General features: G+C 51.5%; 1 protein-coding gene across 3 annotated transcripts in view; it reads right to left on the reverse strand.

The window, feature by feature from the left end:
• Window positions 1-22,964, reverse strand: part of LOC144114995 (ileal sodium/bile acid cotransporter-like) — a 120,280-nt gene that overhangs the window by 65,702 nt on the left and 31,614 nt on the right. For all 3 annotated transcript variants that reach the window (XM_077649091.1, XM_077649090.1, XM_077649092.1), the window contains one exon: window positions 6,864-7,069. In XM_077649091.1, coding sequence (XP_077505217.1) covers window positions 6,864-7,069 — 206 coding nt within the window. The remainder of the gene's footprint in view (window positions 1-6,863; window positions 7,070-22,964) is intronic.

Genomic DNA, 22,964 nt, shown 5'->3' on the forward strand with positions numbered 1-22,964 from the left:
AAGTACGCATCTGTATAACGCGTCCTCAAGATTCCGTACAGCTGGTGTCGTTGTCAGAGAACAGCACATGACGGCGTTCCGCGTTCTTTTTGCTTCCATTAGAGGATAGAACGCAAAAGAAAACGCAAGCGGATCAAGACAGAAGAACTCGACGCCCAGCTTCCGCGTGGAGGCATTTGTTTTAATATAGTCGTTCCCAAAATATCGCGTCGCAGATCCACGGGCGACGCCGGCGAGCAGTGAGGTAGAGTTTTTCCTGCAGATATCGCCGCTCAGTTCTCTGCTGAGCCGCGCGCGCGTACGCGCGGCGGCCAGCGTCCCAGCGATAGCGATGCCAAGAGCGGGACCGATGCCGCGCCGGCGAGTGGACCGGAATATGCAAGTGTGGCCTCCGCTTCCTCGCGCTGTTGTTGCATGCAGCGTGGCGCAGTGCCACCCGGTTTGCGGTCGGTGCATCCGAGAAAACCAAAGGGTTTCCCCTCCACAGAAAAGCGACCTGCCCATATTCAGGGCGTATATTGGACTTGTTCCAGTTCACTCTGTATCAACAACGACGGACTGAGCGTCACATGATGGGCGGCTCCAACTCGTGCTGCCAACGTTGCTAGCAATCCGGCGTTGTTTATTCACGATGCTCGTGTTTCTCCAGGGAAAGCAGCGATTCGGTGCGTGGCGTGGAAGATGTGCAGAGTGGTGCCCTTGCACATTAGGGGGAAAAATACCGCGGCTTGAACGCGGCTTCAATGGGTCTCGTGAAGCCGGCGCACCGTCTGACTGCAGTGCCGAGGGCATTCGCACAATGCTGGAGACGAAAAGAGAACAGCATGGGCGGGGGACTGTAATTCCCGATCATTCCTTTTCGCCACATTCGTCGTAAGCGTCGTGTTGCAGCGATGAGGGTCGCGCTAGGGTTAATCAGAGAGACGGCACGCTTCGGTGCAATTGTCACGCTGTAGCTATGTGACCCCTTATGTGTCGATCTCGTGCCTCTAGGACTGTTTGAGAACGCTGCTTAATAATCTTCCCAGCCGCTAACCTGCGGGGCGAAAGAAAATCGAATCAGAGCGATAAAATACCGCGATGTGCCATTAGACATAACTGTTGTCGAGAAAATAAAGGACACCACGCAAACGGCACCAGGAACACGATGCACGCAGCCTGGATGGATTTAGCAGTGCCGCTGTAAGGGTGAGAAGAGAAGAAGAGAATATGGCTTTCACACCGATGCGTTCCTGCCTTCCCAGAGACCGCCGAAAAACTCGGACAGCAAGCCGATGGTCGCAAGCAGACGGAAGTCAGGGGACACGGGGCGTATCTCGAGATCGAAGCCATCGGATCGGTCTGTACAGTGCGAGTCCACCCGGGGTCAGCACGCTGAAAATCGCAGGACGCTGACAGGACCGCAGGCGCTATGGGCAGAGTGTCTGCTTATGTGAAAGCAGCAGCAGGTGTGCACGCAGATGCCAGCACTCTTCCTCTATTGCGTCGAGGACAACCCGCATCCTCATCGTTGCATAACATTAACACATCATTAAAGGTGGAGGCGGCGTCATTTAACGCAAAGCGTAACAACGATGGTTCCAGATGTCCCGTTCGGATGATTTCAACCTTGAGGGAGCAGGTTGTGGAAAGCTGCCTTCATCCGTGATAGCGAGGGGCAGTTATGTGCGATTGTCGAGGAAAATTAGCGCCAGATGGGGCAAGACCACGTTGGCTGCTTTCCATGAGACATCTGCCAACCATTCGAAGGCGATTAGGTAGGTTCACCAACTTGAGTTCGACTGGTGGAGGCCGCACGATCTTCGCGACAAGCATGCAAAGCTTAGCCTGACTGGTTTATTCTTGACACTAAGGGTTGTCGCGACGCCTTTCTCATGGATCCCGTACGAAATTTCTACGAGCTGAGCGCAATGGGATAATGTCGATGGGTCCTATAGGGACATACCAGAATCTCTCCCGCCACCAAAAAGGACCACGGTGAGTGTTCGCCGGACTACGTGAATTGTTTTTCTAGCGCAATTTCATTCCGCCTTGCTCCTCTGTAACCATGTGCAACGATTTTGGATAAGCAAATAATTCATGTCTTTCATCCTTTGCCGCATGAGTTTAGAAATAAAAGTTTATTGTGAAGATCAGGGGTAAACTGCTGGGGCTTCGTGTATCCACAAATCTAATCGTATGACTGGGTAATAAATTTAAATCTAAAAAAAATGCACTGAGTTTCATCGAAATATAGCTGTGTAACAACTTTTAGACCTCTAGGAACCACCGAATTCAGTCTGTAAAATTTTATCAGGCCTTCACTGAGAACACCGCAACCGAACGCATTTTTTTTTACCTATGCTAAATAAATAGCTCCAGACGGCAGTCGGTAGCAAGTGGTGATCGGAAGAGTTGTGTCGTTGTAGTGACAGCAAGTAGAAGAAGCTCGACGCGCAGCAGCCGCCATTGGAGAAGAGTAAAACACCAATATTACCGTGGGGAGGGACACTCCAATGAGCCTATAGGCCAATTTTTGTGAGGCCTTGCCCGTTTGAATCGTTCAGGTGAATAGCCACCCGATTCTTGGCCGATCCCCCAGTGTGGGTATGTGCCATCTTTTGATAGGCTAACAACAACAACAACAACCAATATTACTCCACGTGCTAACGGTAACAGTCGAAAAGTTGTATCTGCATCTAGCGGGTAGCTGCTTTTTATACGTACTTCTACGCACTGAGAACCAATTGGTTTGGAAACATGCTTTGTCAACCAAAACTTTGCCGGCGAGGTCTAAGGGTACTAATTTTCCTTTACGCTGAAAGTATTCTCTCGTTACGGAACGCTGGTCACCCTCTTACTCGCAGGGAAAAGCGACAAACAGTGGTGTTTGTTTTATAAAGGATTGAGTAAGTGACAAGGGCAGAAGCAGAAAGACTCATTCAAAACACCAAGTGGGACGCACATGACAGAAGAAGGAAAGCGTCAAGAGCTGTTTTTACTACAGCAGTGTACGTCTTCAATTCAATGCTCAGAATTCGCGGTTTCAGGTCACAAAGGACAATGATTTAGGACAGCGCTAAAACAGCGACTGGGCTGCCTTGTTTTTGATCTTCTAGCCGTAATGCCTAATGAGATAAGCCGCGAAACAAGCTTTTTCTTGCCACGCCTACCCGAACAACAGGCTGGGGAGAGGAGGGGGGGGGCATTCTCTTCGTGCGTTAACAGAAGTCAGCAGAGCGGGCGTATACAAATCGGCGCTACTTTGCACCAGCGGTCGCTGCCGTTCCATCGCGAGATTGTCCGCCGTTGTCATGTTTCGCATTAGGCATTGTAACGATGGAACTGTGCTCCCAGCTCAAGTTCGCGGTCCCTTCGCGTCCACTTGGACGACTCGGAGCGAGATCGGTTTGGGATCGACGCTGCTGTAACTCCATGCGGCCACTGGGCGTGGCCAAGCGTCACTCCGCCCGCGCACGCCCGACCTTCGCGTGGATTTGCATCAACTATTCGGGGGCTCGCCCGGTGCGCTCGCACGGTCCGCGTGTCTGCAGCCGCGAGCGTCATCGGCGCGGCCACTGAGTACGCCGAGGGCGAGAGGCCATGGTTAACTGCCAGTGGGATCGGCGCGAAGCACAACAGCGCGCCGGTGTTCAAGTTAGTATGCGACGCGTGTAGCGACGCAGCTAAGGGCGGCTGTTGGCGTGATGCGATGAGCAGCGCTGTTGCGCGTATAACGGCGGTCGGCTGCGCGCGTCCCTGTATCGCTCGCTTGCCGGCACTGCTGCGCGCAACAGAAGCGAGGCGCGCGGCTCCCGCAGAGGTCACTCAGCTTCTCCGGAGATTGTATCGTCGCCGTTGAGCAACCAAAGACGCCTAATGCTGCGAGCGACTCTTCGTGAGCAAGCGCGCGCTTTGGCACTGCGTTGAGTGCACCGTTACGATGCTTTCTTTTCCGCACGACGAGTCGAAAGTGCCTATGAGAGTGGGGTTTATCACGATCTTTTTTTTTTATGATGGCAGCTGTGCGCTCGCCACCATTACGAGATGATTTTAGACAGAATGCGAAATAATAGCGAATTCGAACGGACGGAGGTACGTCCGTCCGTGTGAGTGAGCTCTTAGCCATTATACGGGAACCAGCACGAAGAATAAACAAATAAAATTAACGCCCAATGAAGACCGTCACGGAAGCTTTCCACTTTGCCACAGGCGGGTAATTAAGTTAGTATTTGCCGGATACAGTGTAAACTCAGCATGGATGCATTCACATTACGAGCCGCCGCGGTGGCTGAGTGGTTATGGCGCTCGGCTGCCGGCCCGAAAGACGCGGGTTCGATCCCGGCCGCGGCGGTCGAATTTCGATGGAGGCGAAATTCTAGTGGCCCGTGTGCTGTGCGATGTCAGTGCACGTTAAAGAACCCCAGGTGGTCGAAATTTCCGGAGCCCTTCACTACGGCGTCTCTCATAGCCTGAGTTGCTTTGGGACGTTAAACCCCTATAAACCAGCATTCTCAGTACGCGCTACTAAATACCTTGGCTCTTCAGTGCAGGCATACCCAACAATTCTGGACGAAACATTTTTGAACGGCAGAGTTTATGAACGAAATTTTTTTTCTTTCATTGCAAGGTTTCCCTGCAAAAATCACTATATACAGAGGTCTCCCGTCAACAATCTTGCGCTTTTTTTTTGGTATTATCGTTTTTGCGATCATCGAAAGCGTTCCCCTTTGCTTTTCTACGGCAGTCTTAACTGCTCGATGCGACGATGGAAAAACTTTCAAAGATTTTACTACACGTTGTAATAATGGACCATTACTTTCAATATTTCCATAACAGTACCTTGCGCTTTTCCAACGTTCAAAATTTTCATCCAAGAAGGTTGGAAATGGGTGTGCGAAAAAGAATCAACGCATGTGCACGCGGCATGTGAATTGAATGCTTCATCTGCCCATCGTCTAAACGAGCTGTCTTTCGCAGTCGAATCATCTCGAGCAGTCCTCATGACGGGTTACCACATTCTGCTTCCGTGTTGGCCTATGTTTTATTCCAGAAACCTAACTGCGATGAGAAGCTTTCAGCGGTGTTGGTGCATTTACCATAGAACATCCGTACGTTGCACAGGAATGAAAAAGAAGATGAAAGAGGGAAAAGGGAGGCCTCGGCTTTCTCATAGAGGTCCTTATTTCTCAGCGTAAAATCCAAGAGCGAAGAAAAGGAGGCCAACGAACGGTGGCTGAAAGGGGGCGCGATGCCTATTTGGGCAAGAGAGGGAAGGTGACAGAAATACTGCTGAAGACGAGAAGAATGGGAACGAAAAGGAAAGGGCGAAGAAAGGATGCTTACTAAGAAGAAGAAGAAGAAGACGAAGAAGAAATGACGCAGCCGCATTTTCCGCTACGAGGCGTGGAAAACAGTGCAGCTGTTTCCCTACAATGGGGCGATGCTAAACGGTCCTCGTTGCAGTTGCAGCGAATAGCCCTCGAACGAGCTCAACCTCAACCTTTCAAGTTGCGATGAAAGATGCGAACCCAAAGTATAGGCCAACATTCGAATATCTAAAATGATTCATCTATCAGCCTCGACAAGCTGTAAGCGCGTTGTTTTTCAACACAAATGAATGCTCAGCTGACTCTGATGAATGTCTATGCCAGGTGCGAGCAGCCTTTGTCAAAAACAGAAATGCCAGGAGTTTTTATTCTGGCCTATGCTTTGTGATTCGTTACGCATCTCCAGCGTTCCAAATCTCTTGAAGGTGAGAGGAAGTCCATCCGAGACTTGATACTTCCGCGGATGCTACAACAGCTTCACTACATGGCACAGATGAACAAACCTCTGGGGCTGCACGTACGTCACGAAAAATCACCGTAACTACAAAGCAACTAACTTCAGCGGCTACTCAAAGCATCCCAATTCCTACACAGCTCTTGTAAATGTTACTACGTGGGAGCACGGTTAGTACTCAGTATGGCACTGTGGTTGCAGAACCTATGCGCTGAAAGAAGAAAAAAATGCCGTAAAAGACAAGTGTGCATTACAATGCATGCGGGGTCTTACGTACGTGGCAGAAACACCGTAGAGGCTGCAGCAGGATCAGGTATCTCGTATGCAAAGGGATGCCGATGCTATCTGTCGAAACACTGCGCACGAGCTTGAAGCCGCTCTCGCATGCGCAACACCGGTAGCGGGAGGTGCTTGATTCCAGCCAAGCGCGAGGGGTGTCGTAGGGCACAGGCAGATTATCAAGGCCTTAACTTGCATATTTCCTAGGAGTCGCAGGGTCCTCGCAAGCCCACAGTTTGCAAGAGCCTTACAGGTCTGTGTGCAGTAGAACACTTCCACACCTATACAACCGCAAGAGAGAGTCAATCACTTGATCGATTGGAAAACACGCAAAAAATTCGAAAGAAGAATTCATCCCAAAAACGGCTGAATGGCCACGCAATGCGTCTAACACAAAAGGCGGGCCGAAGCACTGGCGACATGCAATCTGGGAAATGTGCTGAAGGTGACAGGGAATGGGGGCGCCTATAACCTTGAGCACATTGCGAGAAAGATCGCGCTTGGTGAAAATGATGGCATCACTTATTCGCGTGTCACTAGGCCTAGTTATAGCGACAACACTACAACAGAGCAGGCTGCCCGCTGCAGTCTTGCACGCACTATATTCGATTTGATTCAGTAACGTCCTCGTATAGCGCAACACCCAGTGTTTTTTTCGTGCTGTCTTCAAGATGTCCGATTAAGACAGGCTTGACCGAGAGCAAGTTGCCGATAAAACTCGGCCGCCAACCCGCCTTTCTCATCCGCGTCGTGCTTGAATCTAGTTGGGTGGACGCCAGGCTTCTGACCGGAGCCAAAGCGCGTCCGACGCGGGGCCTCACCTGAGAGGCACGTCCCCGTCGACGAAGTAGGCGAACACGTTGGACACGGTGCCCCCTGGGCAGCAGGCCATGATGAGCATGCCGATGGCGTAGAGGCCGCTCAGCCGCATAGACGTCAGCAGGCCGAACGCAACCAGGGGCATCATCACGAACTGGCACAGCATGCCCACCGCCACGCCGAAGGGGCGCCGCAGGTGCGCCCACAGCTGCGAGAAGGCAGAGCACCATAGCGGACACTGTGTTGTGAAATACGGGCGAGCGCCGCAGGTGCGCCCACAGCTGCGAGAAGGCAGAGCACCATAGCGGACACTGTGTTGTGAAATACGGGCGAGCGCCGCAGGTGCGCCCACAGCTGCGAGAAGGCAGAGCACCATAGCGGACACTGTGTTGTGAAATACGGGCGAGCGCCGCAGGTGTGCCCACAGCTGCGAGAAGGCAGAGCACCATAGCGGACACTGTGTTGTGAAATACGGGCGAGCGCCACAGGTGCGCCCACAGCTGCGAGAAGGCAGAGCACCATAGCGGACACTGTGTTGTGAAATACGGGCGAGCGCCGCAGGTGTGCCCACAGCTGCGAGAAGGCAGAGCACCATAGCGGACACTGTGTTGTGAAATACGGGCGAGCGCCGCAGGTGCGCCCACAGCTGCGAGAAGGCAGAGCACCATAGCGGACACTGTGTTGTGAAATACGGGCGAGCGCCGCAGGTGCGCCCACAGCTGCGAGAAGGCAGAGCACCATAGCGGACACTGTGTCGTGAAATACGGGCGAGCGCCGCAGGTGTGCCCACAGCTGCGAGAAGGCAGAGCACCATAGCGGACACTGTGTTGTGAAATACGGGCGAGCGCCGCAGGTGCGCCCACAGCTGCGAGAAGGCAGAGCACCATAGCGGACACTGTGTTGTGAAATACGGGCGAGCGCCGCAGGTGTGCCCACAGCTGCGAGAAGGCAGAGCACCATAGCGGACACTGTGTTGTGAAATACGGGCGAGCGCCGCAGGTGCGCCCACAGCTGCGAGAAGGCAGAGCACCATAGCGGACACTGTGTTGTGAAATACGGGCGAGCGCCGCAGGTGCGCCCACAGCTGCGAGAAGGCAGAGCACCATAGCGGACACTGTGTTGTGAAATACGGGCGAGCGCCGCAGGTGTGCCCACAGCTGCGAGAAGGCAGAGCACCATAGCGGACACTGTGTTGTGAAATACGGGCGAGCGCCACAGGTGCGCCCACAGCTGCGAGAAGGCAGAGCACCATAGCGGACACTGTGTTGTGAAATACGGGCGAGCGCCGCAGGTGTGCCCACAGCTGCGAGAAGGCAGAGCACCATAGCGGACACTGTGTTGTGAAATACGGGCGAGCGCCGCAGGTGCGCCCACAGCTGCGAGAAGGCAGAGCACCATAGCGGACACTGTGTTGTGAAATACGGGCGAGCGCCGCAGGTGCGCCCACAGCTGCGAGAAGGCAGAGCACCATAGCGGACACTGTGTCGTGATATACGGGCGAGCGCCGCAGGTGTGCCCACAGCTGCGAGAAGGCAGAGCACCATAGCGGACACTGTGTTGTGAAATACGGGCGAGCGCCGCAGGTGCGCCCACAGCTGCGAGAAGGCAGAGCACCATAGCGGACACTGTGTTGTGAAATACGGGCGAGCGCCGCAGGTGCGCCCACAGCTGCGAGAAGGCAGAGCACCATAGCGGACACTGTGTCGTGATATACGGGCGAGCGCCGCAGGTGTGCCCACAGCTGCGAGAAGGCAGAGCACCATTTCATTTCATTTCATTTCATTTTATTACCTTAAAGACCCCTCGCGGGGTATTACATAAGGGGTGGGATTAGCAGAAAAGGCACAAAACAATGCCATTAGTGATCATGAACAAAAAATGTTGTTTAGATTGCTTGCAAATGATGAAGGACAGGTGATGTCGACGATATGCTGGGGAAGGCCGTTCCAATCTTTAGCTGCACGTGGGAAGAAGGAGGCTGAAAAAGTAACAGTTCGGGCACGTGGGCGAAAAACTTGAAGCGTGTGGCTAGTGCGATGAGAAATGTATGATGCTGGCGTGATGTAAGGGGCACGGTTAAGTGATGAGTAAAAGAACTTGTGGTACAGTGATAGCGTGGCTATGCGACGACGAACGGAAAGAGGCGATAGTGCTGATTTGGTTTTTAAGGCTGAAACACTGACGTCGTAGGAGTAAGAAGAATGAATGAACCTTGTAGCGCGGTTTTGAACGGCTTCTAGATCGTTTACGAGGTTAATATGATGCGGGTCCCATATGGCGGATGCATATTCAAGTTTAGGTCTAATGAGTGACTTGTAGGCGAGCAATTTCACGTGATGTGAGGTGAGGCGAAGGTGACGTTTAAGAAATCCAAGAGTTTTGTTAGCCGATGATATCACGTTAGTAACATGTGCATTCCATGTTAGGTCATTAGATAATGTGACGCCTAAGTATTTGAAAGATGATACAGATTCTACGGACTCGTTAGCGATTTTGTATTGGAAGGCATGAGACTTTTTGCGACGGGTGATGGAAAGAACCTTGCATTTGCTAGGGTTGAGGGTCATAAGCCAATCTGCGCACCACTGTTCAATTTGGTTAAGGTCCTGCTGGAGGGCTTCATGATCAGTTATGTTTGTTACTTGGCGGTAAATTACGCAGTCGTCAGCGAACATTCGAATTTGGCAGGATACGTATTGAGGGAGATCATTAATATATATTAAAAACAATAGGGGTGCAAGAACAGAGCCTTGTGGGACGCCGGATGTTACAGGGAGAGGGTTGGAAGACTGGTTATTTACAATGACTGACTGAAAGCGATTTCTTAAGAAGGCCTTGATCCAGTTTAGCACGTTAGGATGAATGTTTAGAATAGAAAGTTTTTGTATTAAACGTTGATGTGGAACTTTATCAAATGCTTTAGCGTAATCCAGAAAGATGGCGTCAACTTGAATGTTAGCGTCCAGGTTAGTATGTAAGTCGTTGAGGAACATGGCTAGTTGTGTTTCGCATGGATACCCCTTGCGGAAACCGTGCTGGGATGGATGGAAGAAATTGTTAGCGCCTAAGAAGTCCATTACCTGAGAGTATATGACATGTTCCATGATCTTGCAAGGGACGCTAGTTAAAGAAATAGGACGGTAGTTCAGAGGGGAATTTTTGTCACCTGATTTGTAGAGTGGAACGACCTTCCCAACTTTCCAGTTTTCCGGAATGAGACCTGTAGAGAGTGATTGCGAAAACAATAATTCAAGATACACTGCACTGATACATTTTGTGTTTTTTAGTAGTTTAGTGTTTATCTCGTCGATGCCGGCTGACGAGGAAAGTTTCATTTTCTCGATTAAAGACGAGATGCCAGTTGAAGAAAAAGTTATTGCGTCCATCGGTGAGGTGGCATTAGTAGGAGGTATTCTTGGAGGCGGGTTGCGCTCCTGGATGAAAATTGACGAGAACGCCGTATTGAAGATGTTAGCGCATTCTGTGTCGGAGGCTTGAATACCGGATGCATGAGTGAGAGTGACTGAGTGTGATGGTGCGGGATTGATAACGCGCCAAAATTTTTTGGGGTTATCGCATAGCATGCGCGGTCGGTCGCTGTTAAAAAATGAGTGTTTAGCATTGGTGACGGAAGTCAAGTATTCTTTTTCGGCTGAAAAGTATTTCTCCCACGCTTCGGAATTGCTTTTAAATTTGGCAGCGCGAAAAAGCCGCTTCTTTTTATTCTCCAGTCTTTTTAGTGTCGTAGAAAACCAGGGTTTAGAGCGATTTTCACGAAAACTTATTCTAGGGATAAATTTTTGTGTTAGTTCATGAAGTTTATTTTTAAATATTAGCCAATTCTCGTTAACAGATCTCTGGTTATAACCGGCTTCGAAGAGTGGGAAAAAAATGCTCAGTTCATGATTAATGGCATTGTAGTTACCCTTGTCATACAGGGTGATTGTTTTCTTTTGTGTTTCATGGCGCTCGGTGCGGAAGGAAAAATCGGCTTGAATGACTTTATGGTCGCTAATGGGCTCTAAGTATCTAATGGATGACAAACTGTCAGGATGAGAGCTTAGTATTAAGTCTAAAATGTTGCTCGAATCGCCTGCGGTGCGTGTTGGGCTGGTTACTAGTTGGTAAAGATTAAAGTTCAAACAAACATCTAGAAAATCCCTTGATTCTGCACTGATTGGCTGTGAATGAGAACGGTTGAGCCAGTTTATTCCTGGATAATTAAAATCACCAAACAGAAGAATATGCGCGTTCGGATAAGATATCATGAGCTGGTTTAGCATATTGTTAAGTTCACGAGAAAAGTTTGGGCTAGAATGCGGATGCCTATAACACACGCCGATTATGACTGAATGCGGTGAGGTACGGCACAAAAGCCACAGTATCTCTAAGTTAGATGGGAGACGGATGGGTGAACAAGATAATTCTGGTCCAGCAGCGATCAGCACGCCACCCCCTCGAGAATCTGTGCGGTCCTTCCGATAAACAGAAAAATTCGGCAAATCGGCAATAACTTCAGCATCAGTGATATCATTAGTAAGCCAGGTTTCAGTTAGTAACAGCATACTGCTGTTAGATGATATGGCTAAGCTAGACACGCGTTCTCGTTTCGGCATAAGACTGCGAATATTAGTGTAGGTTACAGAGAACGAAAGATGATTGCTTGGTAAAGTGCGGGGACGGGTATTGATTAAATTTGGGGGAGGTGACCGCTATGGTATCTCTTTAACCATCTGCGATGAGATATCGTACATGTAACGCTTAGCACCAATGTGCAATGTCTTGTAGCGAAGTGAAAATTTAGCTTTTTTGGCTTTGGCGAATGCTACAAGGTGGCTACGCGCGGTTTGGACGGAACGAGAGAAGTCTTCGCCGATGCTATAGGATGTGTTCTTTAGTTTCCGGGCATTTGAGAGAATATTGTCTTTAGTTTTGTAGGACGTGAATTTGCTTATTATTGGGCGGCAGCGGTCGTCAGAGTGGCGTCCAAGGCGATGTGCGCGTTCTATTTCTTTAGGGTCGATTGATATGTTAAGGCGATCCTGGCAGTGACGAATGATGATTTCTTCAGCCTCAGCATTTGTTTCGGCCGCATTAGTGCCTTCAAGGCCATAAAATATTAGATTATTCCGCCGCGATCGATTTTCGGCGTCGTCTAGGCGTGTTTCTAGTGCAGAGACTAAGCTGGCTGTCTGGGCGGCGTTAGTTCGGACAGTATCAAGGTCTGTGTTGTGAAATACGGGCGAGCCCCGCAGGTGCGCCCACAGCTGCGAGAAGGCAGAGCACCATAGCGGACACTGTGTCGTGATATACGGGCGAGCGCCGCAGGTGCGCCCACAGCTGCGGGAAGGCAGGGCACCATAGCGGACACTGTGTCGTGAAATACGTGCGAGCGCCGCAGGTGCGCCCACAGCTGCGAGAAGGCAGAGCACCATAGCGGATACTGTGTCGTGACATACGGGCGAGCGCCGCAGGTGCGCCCACAGCTGCGGGAAGACAGGGCACCATAGCGGACACTGTGTCGTGAAATACGGGCGAGCGCCGCAGGTGCGCCCACAGCTGCGAGAAGGCAGAGCACCATAGCGGATACTGTGTCGTGAAATACGGGCGAGCGCCGCAGGTGCGCCCACAGCTGCGAGAAGGCAGAGCACCATAGCGGATACTGTGTCGTGACATACGGGCGAGCGCCGCAGGTGCGCCCACAGCTGCGGGAAGGCAGGGCACCATAGCGGACACTGTGTCGTGAAATACGGGCGAGCGCCGCAGGTGCGCCCACAGCTGCGAGAAGGCAGAGCACCATAGCGGATACTGTGTCGTGAAATACGGGCGAGTGCCGCAGGTGCGCCCACAGCTGCGAGAAGGCAGAGCACCATAGCGGATACTGTGTCGTGACATACGGGCGAGCGCCGCAGGTGCGCCCACAGCTGCGAGAAGGCAGGGCACCATAGCGGACACTGTGTCGTGAAATACGGGCGAGCGCCGCAGGTGCGCCCACAGCTGCGAGAAGGCAGAGCACCATAGCGGATACTGTGTCGTGACATACGGGCGAGCGCCGCAGGTGCGCCCACAGCTGCGGGAAGGCAGGGCACCATAGCGGACACTGTGTCGTGAAATACGGGCGAGCGCCGCAGGTGCGCCCACAGCTGCGAGAAGGCAGAGCACCATAGCGGATACTGTGTCGTGAAATACGGGCGAGCGCCGCAGGTGCGCCCACAGCTGCGAGAAGGCAGAGCACCATAGCGGATACTGTGTCGTGACATACGGGCGAGCGCCGCAGGTGCGCCCACAGCTGCGAGAAGGCAGGGCACCATAGCGGACACTGTGTCGTGAAATACGGGCGAGCGCCGCAGGTGCGCCCACAGCTGCGAGAAGGCAGAGCACCATAGCGGATACTGTGTCGTGACATACGGGCGAGCGCCGCAGGTGCGCCCACAGCTGCGGGAAGGCAGGGCACCATAGCGGACACTGTGTCGTGAAATACGGGCGAGCGCCGCAGGTGCGCCCACAGCTGCGAGAAGGCAGAGCACCATAGCGGATACTGTGTCGTGACATACGGGCGAGCGCCGCAGGTGCGCCCACAGCTGCTTGAAGGCAGGGCACCATAGCGGACACTATGTCGTGATACACGCGCGCGGCTTACGGCAGGCTGCTCTGCAGGTGGAATGCAGCCTACGACGCTGCCAAAATCGTTCGCAACGTGTTTAGCCGCACCGGATATACATTTTAAACACTTCATGCTTTCGTCTTATCCACTTGTGGTATACCTGCTAGCGATGGGTTTTAGTTTTTCCCCCTTCGAACAGCAAACAAATACCAAGAAAGGATAATCGTCTCTTATCGCGGAAGCCTGCGTTCTAGTCCAGACGTCGGTTATACACACGAGGATAATCTAATTGGCATATTCTTACATGCCGAAGCCACGCTTAATTCCGACTATGAGGCACGCTGAAGAAGGGGGTTCCATATTAATTTCAACTAGTTCTAGTTCTTTAACCCACGCCAGAATCTCAGCGGATGACAGTTTTTGCATCTCTTCACCATCGAAATGAAGCCGCCCGGGGCCGGGATTCGGGCCCGCAACCAAGAGCCCAGCAGCCGAACGCCAAAGCCATTTAGCCAACTATGTATACGGCTAAGGCACTGTTCGGGTTAACTGAATAATATTTCTCCGCGAGTCAACCTTAATTGCAGGCTACTTATTTGTGTGCTCCGGTCGTAACATTCGGCATAAGGAGAGCATATTATCCCAGACTAAGAGAATAAGTAGAAACGAATAGTGTAGCAGATGCCGTGCAATCAGGGATCAGTGCAGGTATAGGCAGCACCGCTCACCGCCTGCATAACGCCGCTACTCCACTCCACAGCTCCAAGTTCTGCGGTTATTAGTGCAAAATCACTATTCCGATGGGAAAACCCTGCGCGAGATGTTGCGATGTTTGTGGGTTCGTGCCGAGTGAGCGATGGTCGTGGAGTAGTGCCAAATGGAAGAAAGAAATAAAAATAAATCAAATATCCGCGACTTGGATTCGAACCAGCGACGACGCCAACAGATCAGCTTCACAGGCCACTGCGCGAGAGCACCATAGCTATCGCCACAGCCGAAGACACACGTCGTGTGAAACTGCAGCAACACACTTTCGCGCTGTGCACTGCACATCGTCTTCTCCATTAACTTATACTACTATCAAAGTAATATTTGCGCTTCGAGCTATGTGGCGGTAGTGACAGAGGGATGTGCGCTGCATTCCTTGGCATGGACAACTTTGTGACAGAAACACGACACCAGAGCAATACGCGTTGTCGTTGACAACATTGCTGCAGAAACGCGGCACTGGAGCACAGGTGGCCGGCGTACATTTGGTAAAATAGCACTGACGATGAAAAAGTTGAAGACGCGCACCTGGACCTGCGGACACCTCAGTCGCGCTTTCAGGTCCGCGGTGGTGGTGTCCACCTGCAATAAACTGTGCTTTCGCGTATTATTTCGTGCTTAGCAGTGCTAAACCGCCAGCCATTTATTTTTGCTTGGTCTTCGTTGTAAATATTCTGTGAAAGCTCTCCTAAACCAAATACGTATATCGGCTTTATGCTGTGTACCACTTATCATTGAATTTAGTTTTCTCTTCTTACTTGACTGAGAAGAGAAACTCGCAAATGCCTTTCACCGGGGTTAAATGCAACTCGTATAGCCCCTGTGGCGTGCCCGCACGCGCACGCGTTTGGGGTCGTCAGCTCGTCTCATTTTATCCATATCCCCCCCCCCCCCTCCACACACACCCTCTCCCCCCGCAACCCCTCACGAAGCGGCGACTGTTGCGCCTGCATCTCGCGGGTGCGTTGGCGAGACCGCGCTTGGCTTGACCGGGCCGTCCCAGGTTACCACGTGCGCCGGAAAGGAGGCTGGGACCTTCGCCGCTCCAGCGGCGGCGAGAGCTCCGAGTTGCGTGACGCGGCTGCCGGTGGCGACGCGCGCCGTTTGCTCGTCGGGCGAGAGAGGGGTTCGAAGGCCGAGGTGTCGGGGGGCTCTCGTCGTCAGCTGCTCGCGGCCCGCCTCGAAGCGTGGTGAAAGCCCGACAGGAGGGGGGTATCTTGGCGAGCATGCATGCCGCGAGCATTGCGAAAACGCGCAGTGCCGCCGACCGATGCGCGCGCTGCGTTTCACAAGGAGCGCAGAAGGAAGGGGTGGCTGTGGGGCCGACGAGCGGCAGGACAGAGGGGATGAGGCCTTGCGAGGGGCCCTGACTCCCGGCGAGCACAATGCGGTCGCTTTCGACGTAGTCTCCGTAACGTGGCGTCTGCCGCGTACGTAGCTCGCTTCGTGGTGAGTGTGCGCGCGTGTGTGGCATCGCATTCTGCTCTCCAGAAATGATTACTGCGCCTGCTTCACGAGCGAGAGGAGGCGTACAGGACGCGCTCGTACCTGCGCAAGGTACCGAAGCAGCCATCCGCCGGGCACGGATTTAAGGGAGACTTTTGGAATTTGGGCTTTTGGAATTTACGATTTGTGCAAATCTGTAGCCAGCTTCTCCGCAAGGCTTGTTTTGCAACCAAAAGGTCTCGAACCCAGACGACACTCTCGCATTTTTCGTGCAAAGGAAAACTGCGGACGGCCGCGCGCTGCATGCAGCAGATGCTGGGCAGGAAAAGGAGGAAGGCCGGCCTTTGTCGCAGTGCCTTGGGAAGTGGGTTGTTCAGGCTAGGCGGGTGATGGCAGGAAGTTGGAGAGACGGTGCGGAGACAGTCTATTTTGTTCAGGTGAAAATTTTACAAAAGTTTTGTATGAGGTAATTCGCTCCTCCCGACACGGGAACAAAGGGCCGTCGCTTTCCATTTCTTGCCTAGCCTCTGCTGCAGTGCCGCAGAAGGTTGACCGCGATCCCGCATTCTATCTTGTAAGCCGCCGCGGTGGGTCAGTGGTTATGCCGCTCGGCCGCTGACTCGAAAGACGCGGGTTCGATCCTGGCCGCGCAGGTCGAATTTCGATGGAGGCGAAATGCTAGAGGCCCGTGTACTGGGCGACGTCACTGCAAGTTAAAAAGCCCCAGGTGGTAGAAATTATCCGGAGCCCTCCACTCTGGCGTCCCTCATAGCTTCAGGCGGTTTGGGACGTTAAACCCCACAAAACCAAGACCTATTCTATCTTCTACCCTTGTACTCTTCAACACCTCTCTCGGAGCCATTACTCACATGAGGGAACTTGACTCCCTTCGTTTCCACGAAGGATGCGAGTGTGTCGTCTGAGAATTAGACATTCTGGCTGGAAAACAAGCCTCGCGGGGAAGCTGGCTAAGAGATTTCCTCAAATGGTCCATCGGTAGAGCCGTTGAAGGAGGGAAAGGCGGTGGCTGTCCTACATGCATCATGCATTTTCGGAACTTTATTACAGAAATTTCTCGCACAGCGGGGAGGGGGGGGGGGGAGACAGCACGGTGAAACGACCAATCGCGTTCTTCTGCTTTTTTTTATGCCTTAGTTTCGACTCTGCATATGCTGTGGACAGCAAGGACCGAATTAATGGGTTGGGAGTGGAAGTAGGAACCCCCTTGAACCCGTCCCCACTTATCCACAGCTTAGCCGGAGTCGCATGTGAGACACGAAAGGAAAAAAAAAAGAACAGCCGAAGAACGGGATGTATAATTAGTTTTTGGGGAAAGGAAATGGCGCAGTATCTGTCTCATATCGCTGGACACCTGAACCGCGCCGTAAGGGAAGGGATAAAGGAGGGAGTGAACGAAGAAAGGAAGAAAGAGGTGCTGTAGTGGAGGGCTCCGGAATAATTTCTACCACCTGGGGATCTTTAGCATGCACTGACATCGCACAGCACACGGGCGCCTTAGCGTTTTGCCTCCATAAAAATGGGCCGTTTTAATTTGTCTGAGTTAAATCTTTATTAATTATTCACTGCCGTCTTACGGTATGCGACGAGTTACGTAGCGAAAGTAGGATCCCTCAAGAGCACGGTGTAAGAATATATTTTTCTTACACGGCGCTCAAGAGGAATGTTTTCGCGATACTGGCTTCATACGGTATACCTATATCAGAAACTACCGCTACCCTTGGACGCAGGTATCAAGGCACGCATGGCCGAGTCTTGTGGCTGCCCGTATGTACGCACTTTCTTGCAACATCGCCAGTGCTGTTGACGCGGCGCACCTGGCGTGATGCGTGCAGCCATGCACCTAGGCGTCTGTAAGCATAGATGCATTAGGCGTCAATCACCGCGTGACGGCCAGCGAAAAATAAAGCATTCGTTCGCATTCGGGTGCATTTAAAGAATACAATCGCCACGGCGAGGCAAAGTTACCCTTTTTTGCTACTGTTTCCTTCCCAAATGTCCTGTCTTTCTGTGCAGGTTAACATTACTACTACATCTCTACCTGCACGCAGTGCTTCGAGAATTCATGGACATAAGATGACTAAACAAAATTTGAGCAAGTTGCCGTTACAAATGCAGAGCGAAATATGCGGATGATGAACGCTGCTGCGTCCTCAAGCCGACGCAGCAAAAAGCCACAAAGGTGTGCCGTTGCGACGCGGCTGTGAAGCAGTACGCTGCAGAGGAAAGTAAGCCACGTTTAGACGTCAGACATTGTTTGCGCGCCACTGCAGCCGCACATGCAAGGCGCACCGATTCGAGTGCCATACCTTTAAGGTGCCTATTATGTTTCTTTTTTTTTACCCTCTTGCATTCTCATCGTGCATTCTCGTCGTTTAGTAGTTAACCATGAACCCGCCATCACCATCACAGCAACCATTACCAAGCTCGTTATGTACTCCATCATCATTTCGTCAATAATTTCGCAAACCAGCTATCGCTGATCACAGGCCGTCTATAGCATTGAAACAATAAGCGACCGTCAGGACGGGCGCTTGCCAGTCTGAACACCTTCACGTGCCTCGGCACTAAACTTTGATTCAATGGTGGTCCATTCACGCGGGCTCACACAGCACCGTCACGCCATTTTTTCCTCCTTTAGGACGCCGTGACGCAACCCGGAGATCACCGGCCGCAACTGCTCTCGCGAGGGGAGAGGCAGCGCACACGGGCCCAGTCTGAGTCGGAATTCGTCGTCGGCGTCGACCGTGTCTCCACGGTGGGCCGACTCACTGAGCGCGCGCGACGGGACCGCGTGAGCTCGTTGGGAGGCGAAGCACGCGGGGTCAAGAAACATCGCGCATAGGTGGCAGTGTGGTGCGCCCCCTGCGCGCGGCTCTGCGACGCTATTGAAGTGCGAACTGAGGGTTCCGTCCGTGCCGAGCGGCACCGACGGTGCCTATATTGCAGCGACACAACGCAGATATAAGCGATAGGCGAGCTCGTCACGGTCTGAATGAGCATAAGGACGGCACGGCTGAGCGGGTATTGTTTTAGCTCGAGCGGCGAAGAAGGCGGAAAACACCACGAAGGACGGCGTCGTTCGACACCGTGCGCCGAGAGAGCGGGGTGCTTCGGCATAATCGGGACCACCCGCGAAGCTTCTTCACAGAGCGCGTTCGCGGCACATGCGCATGTCGCTGCCGCCGCCGAAGTACGCGCGGTTGAAAAATCAAATGACACGCTCACGGAACAGCCACTGCCTGGCCGCCGGCACGCCCAAGACGCTCCTTGAGTGGAGGACCGGTATGAGGCCACAAACAAAAGAAAATTTGTTTTAATGAGCAGTTAGGGTTATAAAATTTTATTTCTTATGACAGCGTGCTTTATTTACCTTATCCCACAGTTTAAAGTAAACACAAAGGTTTACTTCAATTTAGGGAGTTACTTATTGTAAAAGAATGCATTAAAATTGCCAGTCGCGCTACAGTGAGAAGTAAACACAGAGGTGCGAAATTAAGAAAACCTTTGGCATTTATGTAGCTATTCGTGTGCCCTCCATAGTGTACTATGAACTAGGACAAATGTTGTGTGATGAATACTGCAGACGTAATTTTTGAAAAACTGCACAAACTGAAGAAAAAAAAACCTAGACTGATCACACCTATTCCAACGATGAGCTGTTGTGCAGATAATTTCTCATCAATTTTATTTATCTTAGCCCACTGCATGCATCTATATGTAAAAAAAAAATGAGCACCGAAAATTTCACTTCAAAATATCCAATTAGAAGAAAGCTATCAATGTTCGCGTAGCACGATGTTGAGAAAAATTAGGTTTCGAAAAAAAAAGGCTTAGGAAAGCTCGCAAACAATGTCAAAGATACAATAATCATTAAGTGCATGCCTAACATGTGCCAGACTCATAGGTGGTGCACCAGGTCTCCTTCTGGTCGTGTGGCTGCTCCTCTCTACTTCTTCCTCGCTCGTTTTATGCCATTAACTGATAGACACCAACCTACTTGTATCCACTGGTAATTTTTGGTAATGCAAGCCCACGTGGTTAATACAAAGGTTCTATGCCAGCAAGTGCGTTAGGGTATCCATGTAGCGTTTACTTCCAATAATGAAGTGACGCACAGCCTTATGCAAGTTGCGAGTTCCCTGGTAGATAAGCTCATCGAAGCCCATATTCGCATGTCGTGTGCCGAGTAGACACTTAGACAGAAGCTCACTTCAAACAGAAGCTCTCTTGAGCACATATCACTGAATAGAGTTCTGACATTGCTAAGCACCTCGTTTGCAAGGCCACTTTTGTGTGCATAGCCCTTTTGACCCAGAGTTTCAAATCTCTTGACCCCCCCCAGCTATTCGACCCAACTGGCGGAGGACGTGCCTTCGAAGATCGTGTGTAATGCTGCAGTGAAAGCTACTGGTTGGTTTGGTCTGCGTAATATTTCAGGGGGTTCCCCCTCGTTAGTTCGTATAGCGATGCCGCAGTAGTTCTGCAGCAGATGAATCAGGGGATCAGCAAACTTTCCCTTTCCACTGAGTCTACGTACTACCTTCAAGCGTCGCACATTACGCTCGTGGCCGTTCTTCGGTCATTCGTGCACCTATTCATAGGTAAGTAACAAGACATAACATCGTAAACATTAAAGATTGAACTATTACGAGTAATATTTACATCAAAATTAAAGTAACAACATTAAAGACAAAAATTACTTAGTTGCGGTTTCAAAATACGACGACAGAGATATTAAAACTGGCTATAACTTCCAAACTAAGTATACGGTAGGAACAAAGCTTCATTTGCAACGTATTTCGCAACGTTTGATGATGTTGAAAACCACAAAGGCCAAAATCAATTTTTTTTTTTGCAAAAAAAAAGAATAAATCGAGATTTGAATGTCGCCTCATACGTGAACACAAACCAGCTCATATCCTGCTTCTACTCGCAGAGGAAATTGCGTACTGTACTGGCGCTTCCGTCGTCTCGAAGCAATTAGTGCCCAGAGAGGGCCGCTGACCCTCCTGAGACGCAGCATAGCCCACTGCGCTATATGCCAGTCAGTACGCTTAGAAAACCAAGCAAATTCTGCTCCACGCTCTCACCAAGGGAACAGCCAGAGAAAGGGCGACGAGCTGAATGCTCCGCAATGACGCCACAAGCTGTGCCACAACCGGCCTGGCAGGTCCACGTCCATGCCAGAAACGCGGCTCCCACAGTGCAAGGGCCTACGCTGACTCGCGAGCACGCACGGAAGTCTGCCTAAGCACTGCAAAACGAGCCGAAAGAGAACTGGAAAGTGCTCGGTGGCGTCATGCGTGGCACGTCAACGTCGAGCGCCTCGACGGACTCGAAAGCAGAGAGCTGCGGGCTCGCGGTTCGCTGACCGGTTTCGCTCGCGTATACCCATGCGCGAGGTGCTGACGACGGGAGGCACCTTCTTCGAACTTGGCCCGACGGGACGCGCACGCGCACGCAGCTACAATGCTGGAGGCCAAGTGGAACGAAGTTTGGGCCATTCAGGGTATACGCTCGAAGAAGTACTCGAGAAGCAATGTAAGCTGCGCTCGAATGTTGAATCTTGCCGGCACAAAACGCGCAAGCTAGCAGCGTTAAATAGGTGGCGGGACTGAAACAACCCGGCGTACACAAAAAAAAAAAACCTTTCCCGCAGGCACTTTTTTGCATTTTGCGCCTTTCGCCCCCTCTCTTTGATATCTTTTTACCTATAATCGACGGAACTTGAGGGCAACGTGGCTCTCTGCCAAGCGCTTTGGAAGTGCAGGGGCTTATGCACTGCTTTTGCCCTGGAGGTGAAGCTGTAAAGGCTTAATTATTGCTGCACACAGCCGTCGGTCAGCAACTTGGGTTTCATAGCAGTGGGAATAATTGTTTCAGTATTCTTACTTTACTACTTGCGCGTAATTACTGCCCGTGTCTAATTACTGAAAGAAATGACCGCCTGAAAAATCGGTTTGCACGGAAGTACCACTGGAAAGTAAGCAAAGAAAGTTCACCGCGCACTGTCCTTGGATGTAGGAGAAAGCCACTTATGCGCTGTAATCTTTCACTTTAGACCCGCCGAAGTGGCTCAGTGACTTCGGCGTTCGGCTGCTTATTCCAAGGTTGCGGGTTCAATCTCAGCCGTGACGGCCGTATTTAGATGGAGGCGAAACACAAAACTGCCTCTGTGCTGTGCGATGTCAGCGCGCGTTAAAGAGCCGCAGGCGGTGTAGATTGACCCGGAGTCCTCCACTACGGCGTCCTTCATAGCTAATGTGTGCCTTCGGGACGTTAAACTCCACATACCGATCTTTTATTTTAAAGGGAAACTGACAGTAACTGCATCCAATTATCGTTCTCAGTAAAAATGTAATCTCCGGCTCTACCTGGGTATGTTGACGTTTGTCTGGCAGCAAAAGACGCATGTATGGACGAAAAAATTTGATTTAAAAATGTTCCCGCCAGTCTACTCAAACACGTAGCGTCCTCGCCGAAAAGAGAGGAGTTGCAACCATTGGACAAACTGCAAAATTGCAAGAAAGCTAACTTGCAGGAAAGTTTCTTTCAACGAAAAACTCTCGTTCACAGACCGCGTTTTCACTTTCTGCTCTGCTTCTAAAGGGGTTAGCGCGAGGGGAGATGAGTCAGTCCAGCGCCAAAGTGTCTATGTGGCTTTGGTCAGTTGCTCTTCACTGTATCCTGCTTCGAAAAGCTGAGGGGGGCTTCCCCGTAATCTGCGTGAACCTGAAGCCCCGACGGTCACCACCAGCTTTCGAGATAGAGTGTAAAGGAAAGCTGACGAAAGGTTACAATGATGGTTACCTGAAAGGTTACTTGACGAGCACCTGTCTCGACCCGCTCCAAGCGTTCGCACCCCTGCTCTATTGTGTCTTTTCAACAACTTCCCTCTCATACAGATAAAGGGACATCATCTCCCCCCTGCCTTTTGGAACAGGAATGCGAGACTGCCGTCTGCGAACGAGGGTTTTCGGTTGGAAAATTGTAGAGGGCGCTCGATATTCTGCAAGTTGCCACAGCAACCCCATTTCTGTTCACGTTGGTCACAGCTTCTGGAGTCGGCGCAAAAGATCCTGTCGACGCACTCATTTTACTTGCGAAATCGGCCGAAGCTGGCGACACCTGTATTTAGTTTCTTGGACTTCCCTTGCTTGAAAAAGCTCCGTTTTCGGTGCGAATGGTCTCTTTGTGTTAGAATGCGGTACCCTGTCGATACAGGCTAGCTTCAGTTTGACGTCACTGTCTCTTTAAGCGACCT

The sequence above is a fragment of the Amblyomma americanum genome, chromosome 1 (genome assembly GCF_052857255.1).
Source record: "Amblyomma americanum isolate KBUSLIRL-KWMA chromosome 1, ASM5285725v1, whole genome shotgun sequence".
Taxonomy (NCBI): Eukaryota; Metazoa; Arthropoda; class Arachnida; order Ixodida; family Ixodidae; genus Amblyomma; species Amblyomma americanum.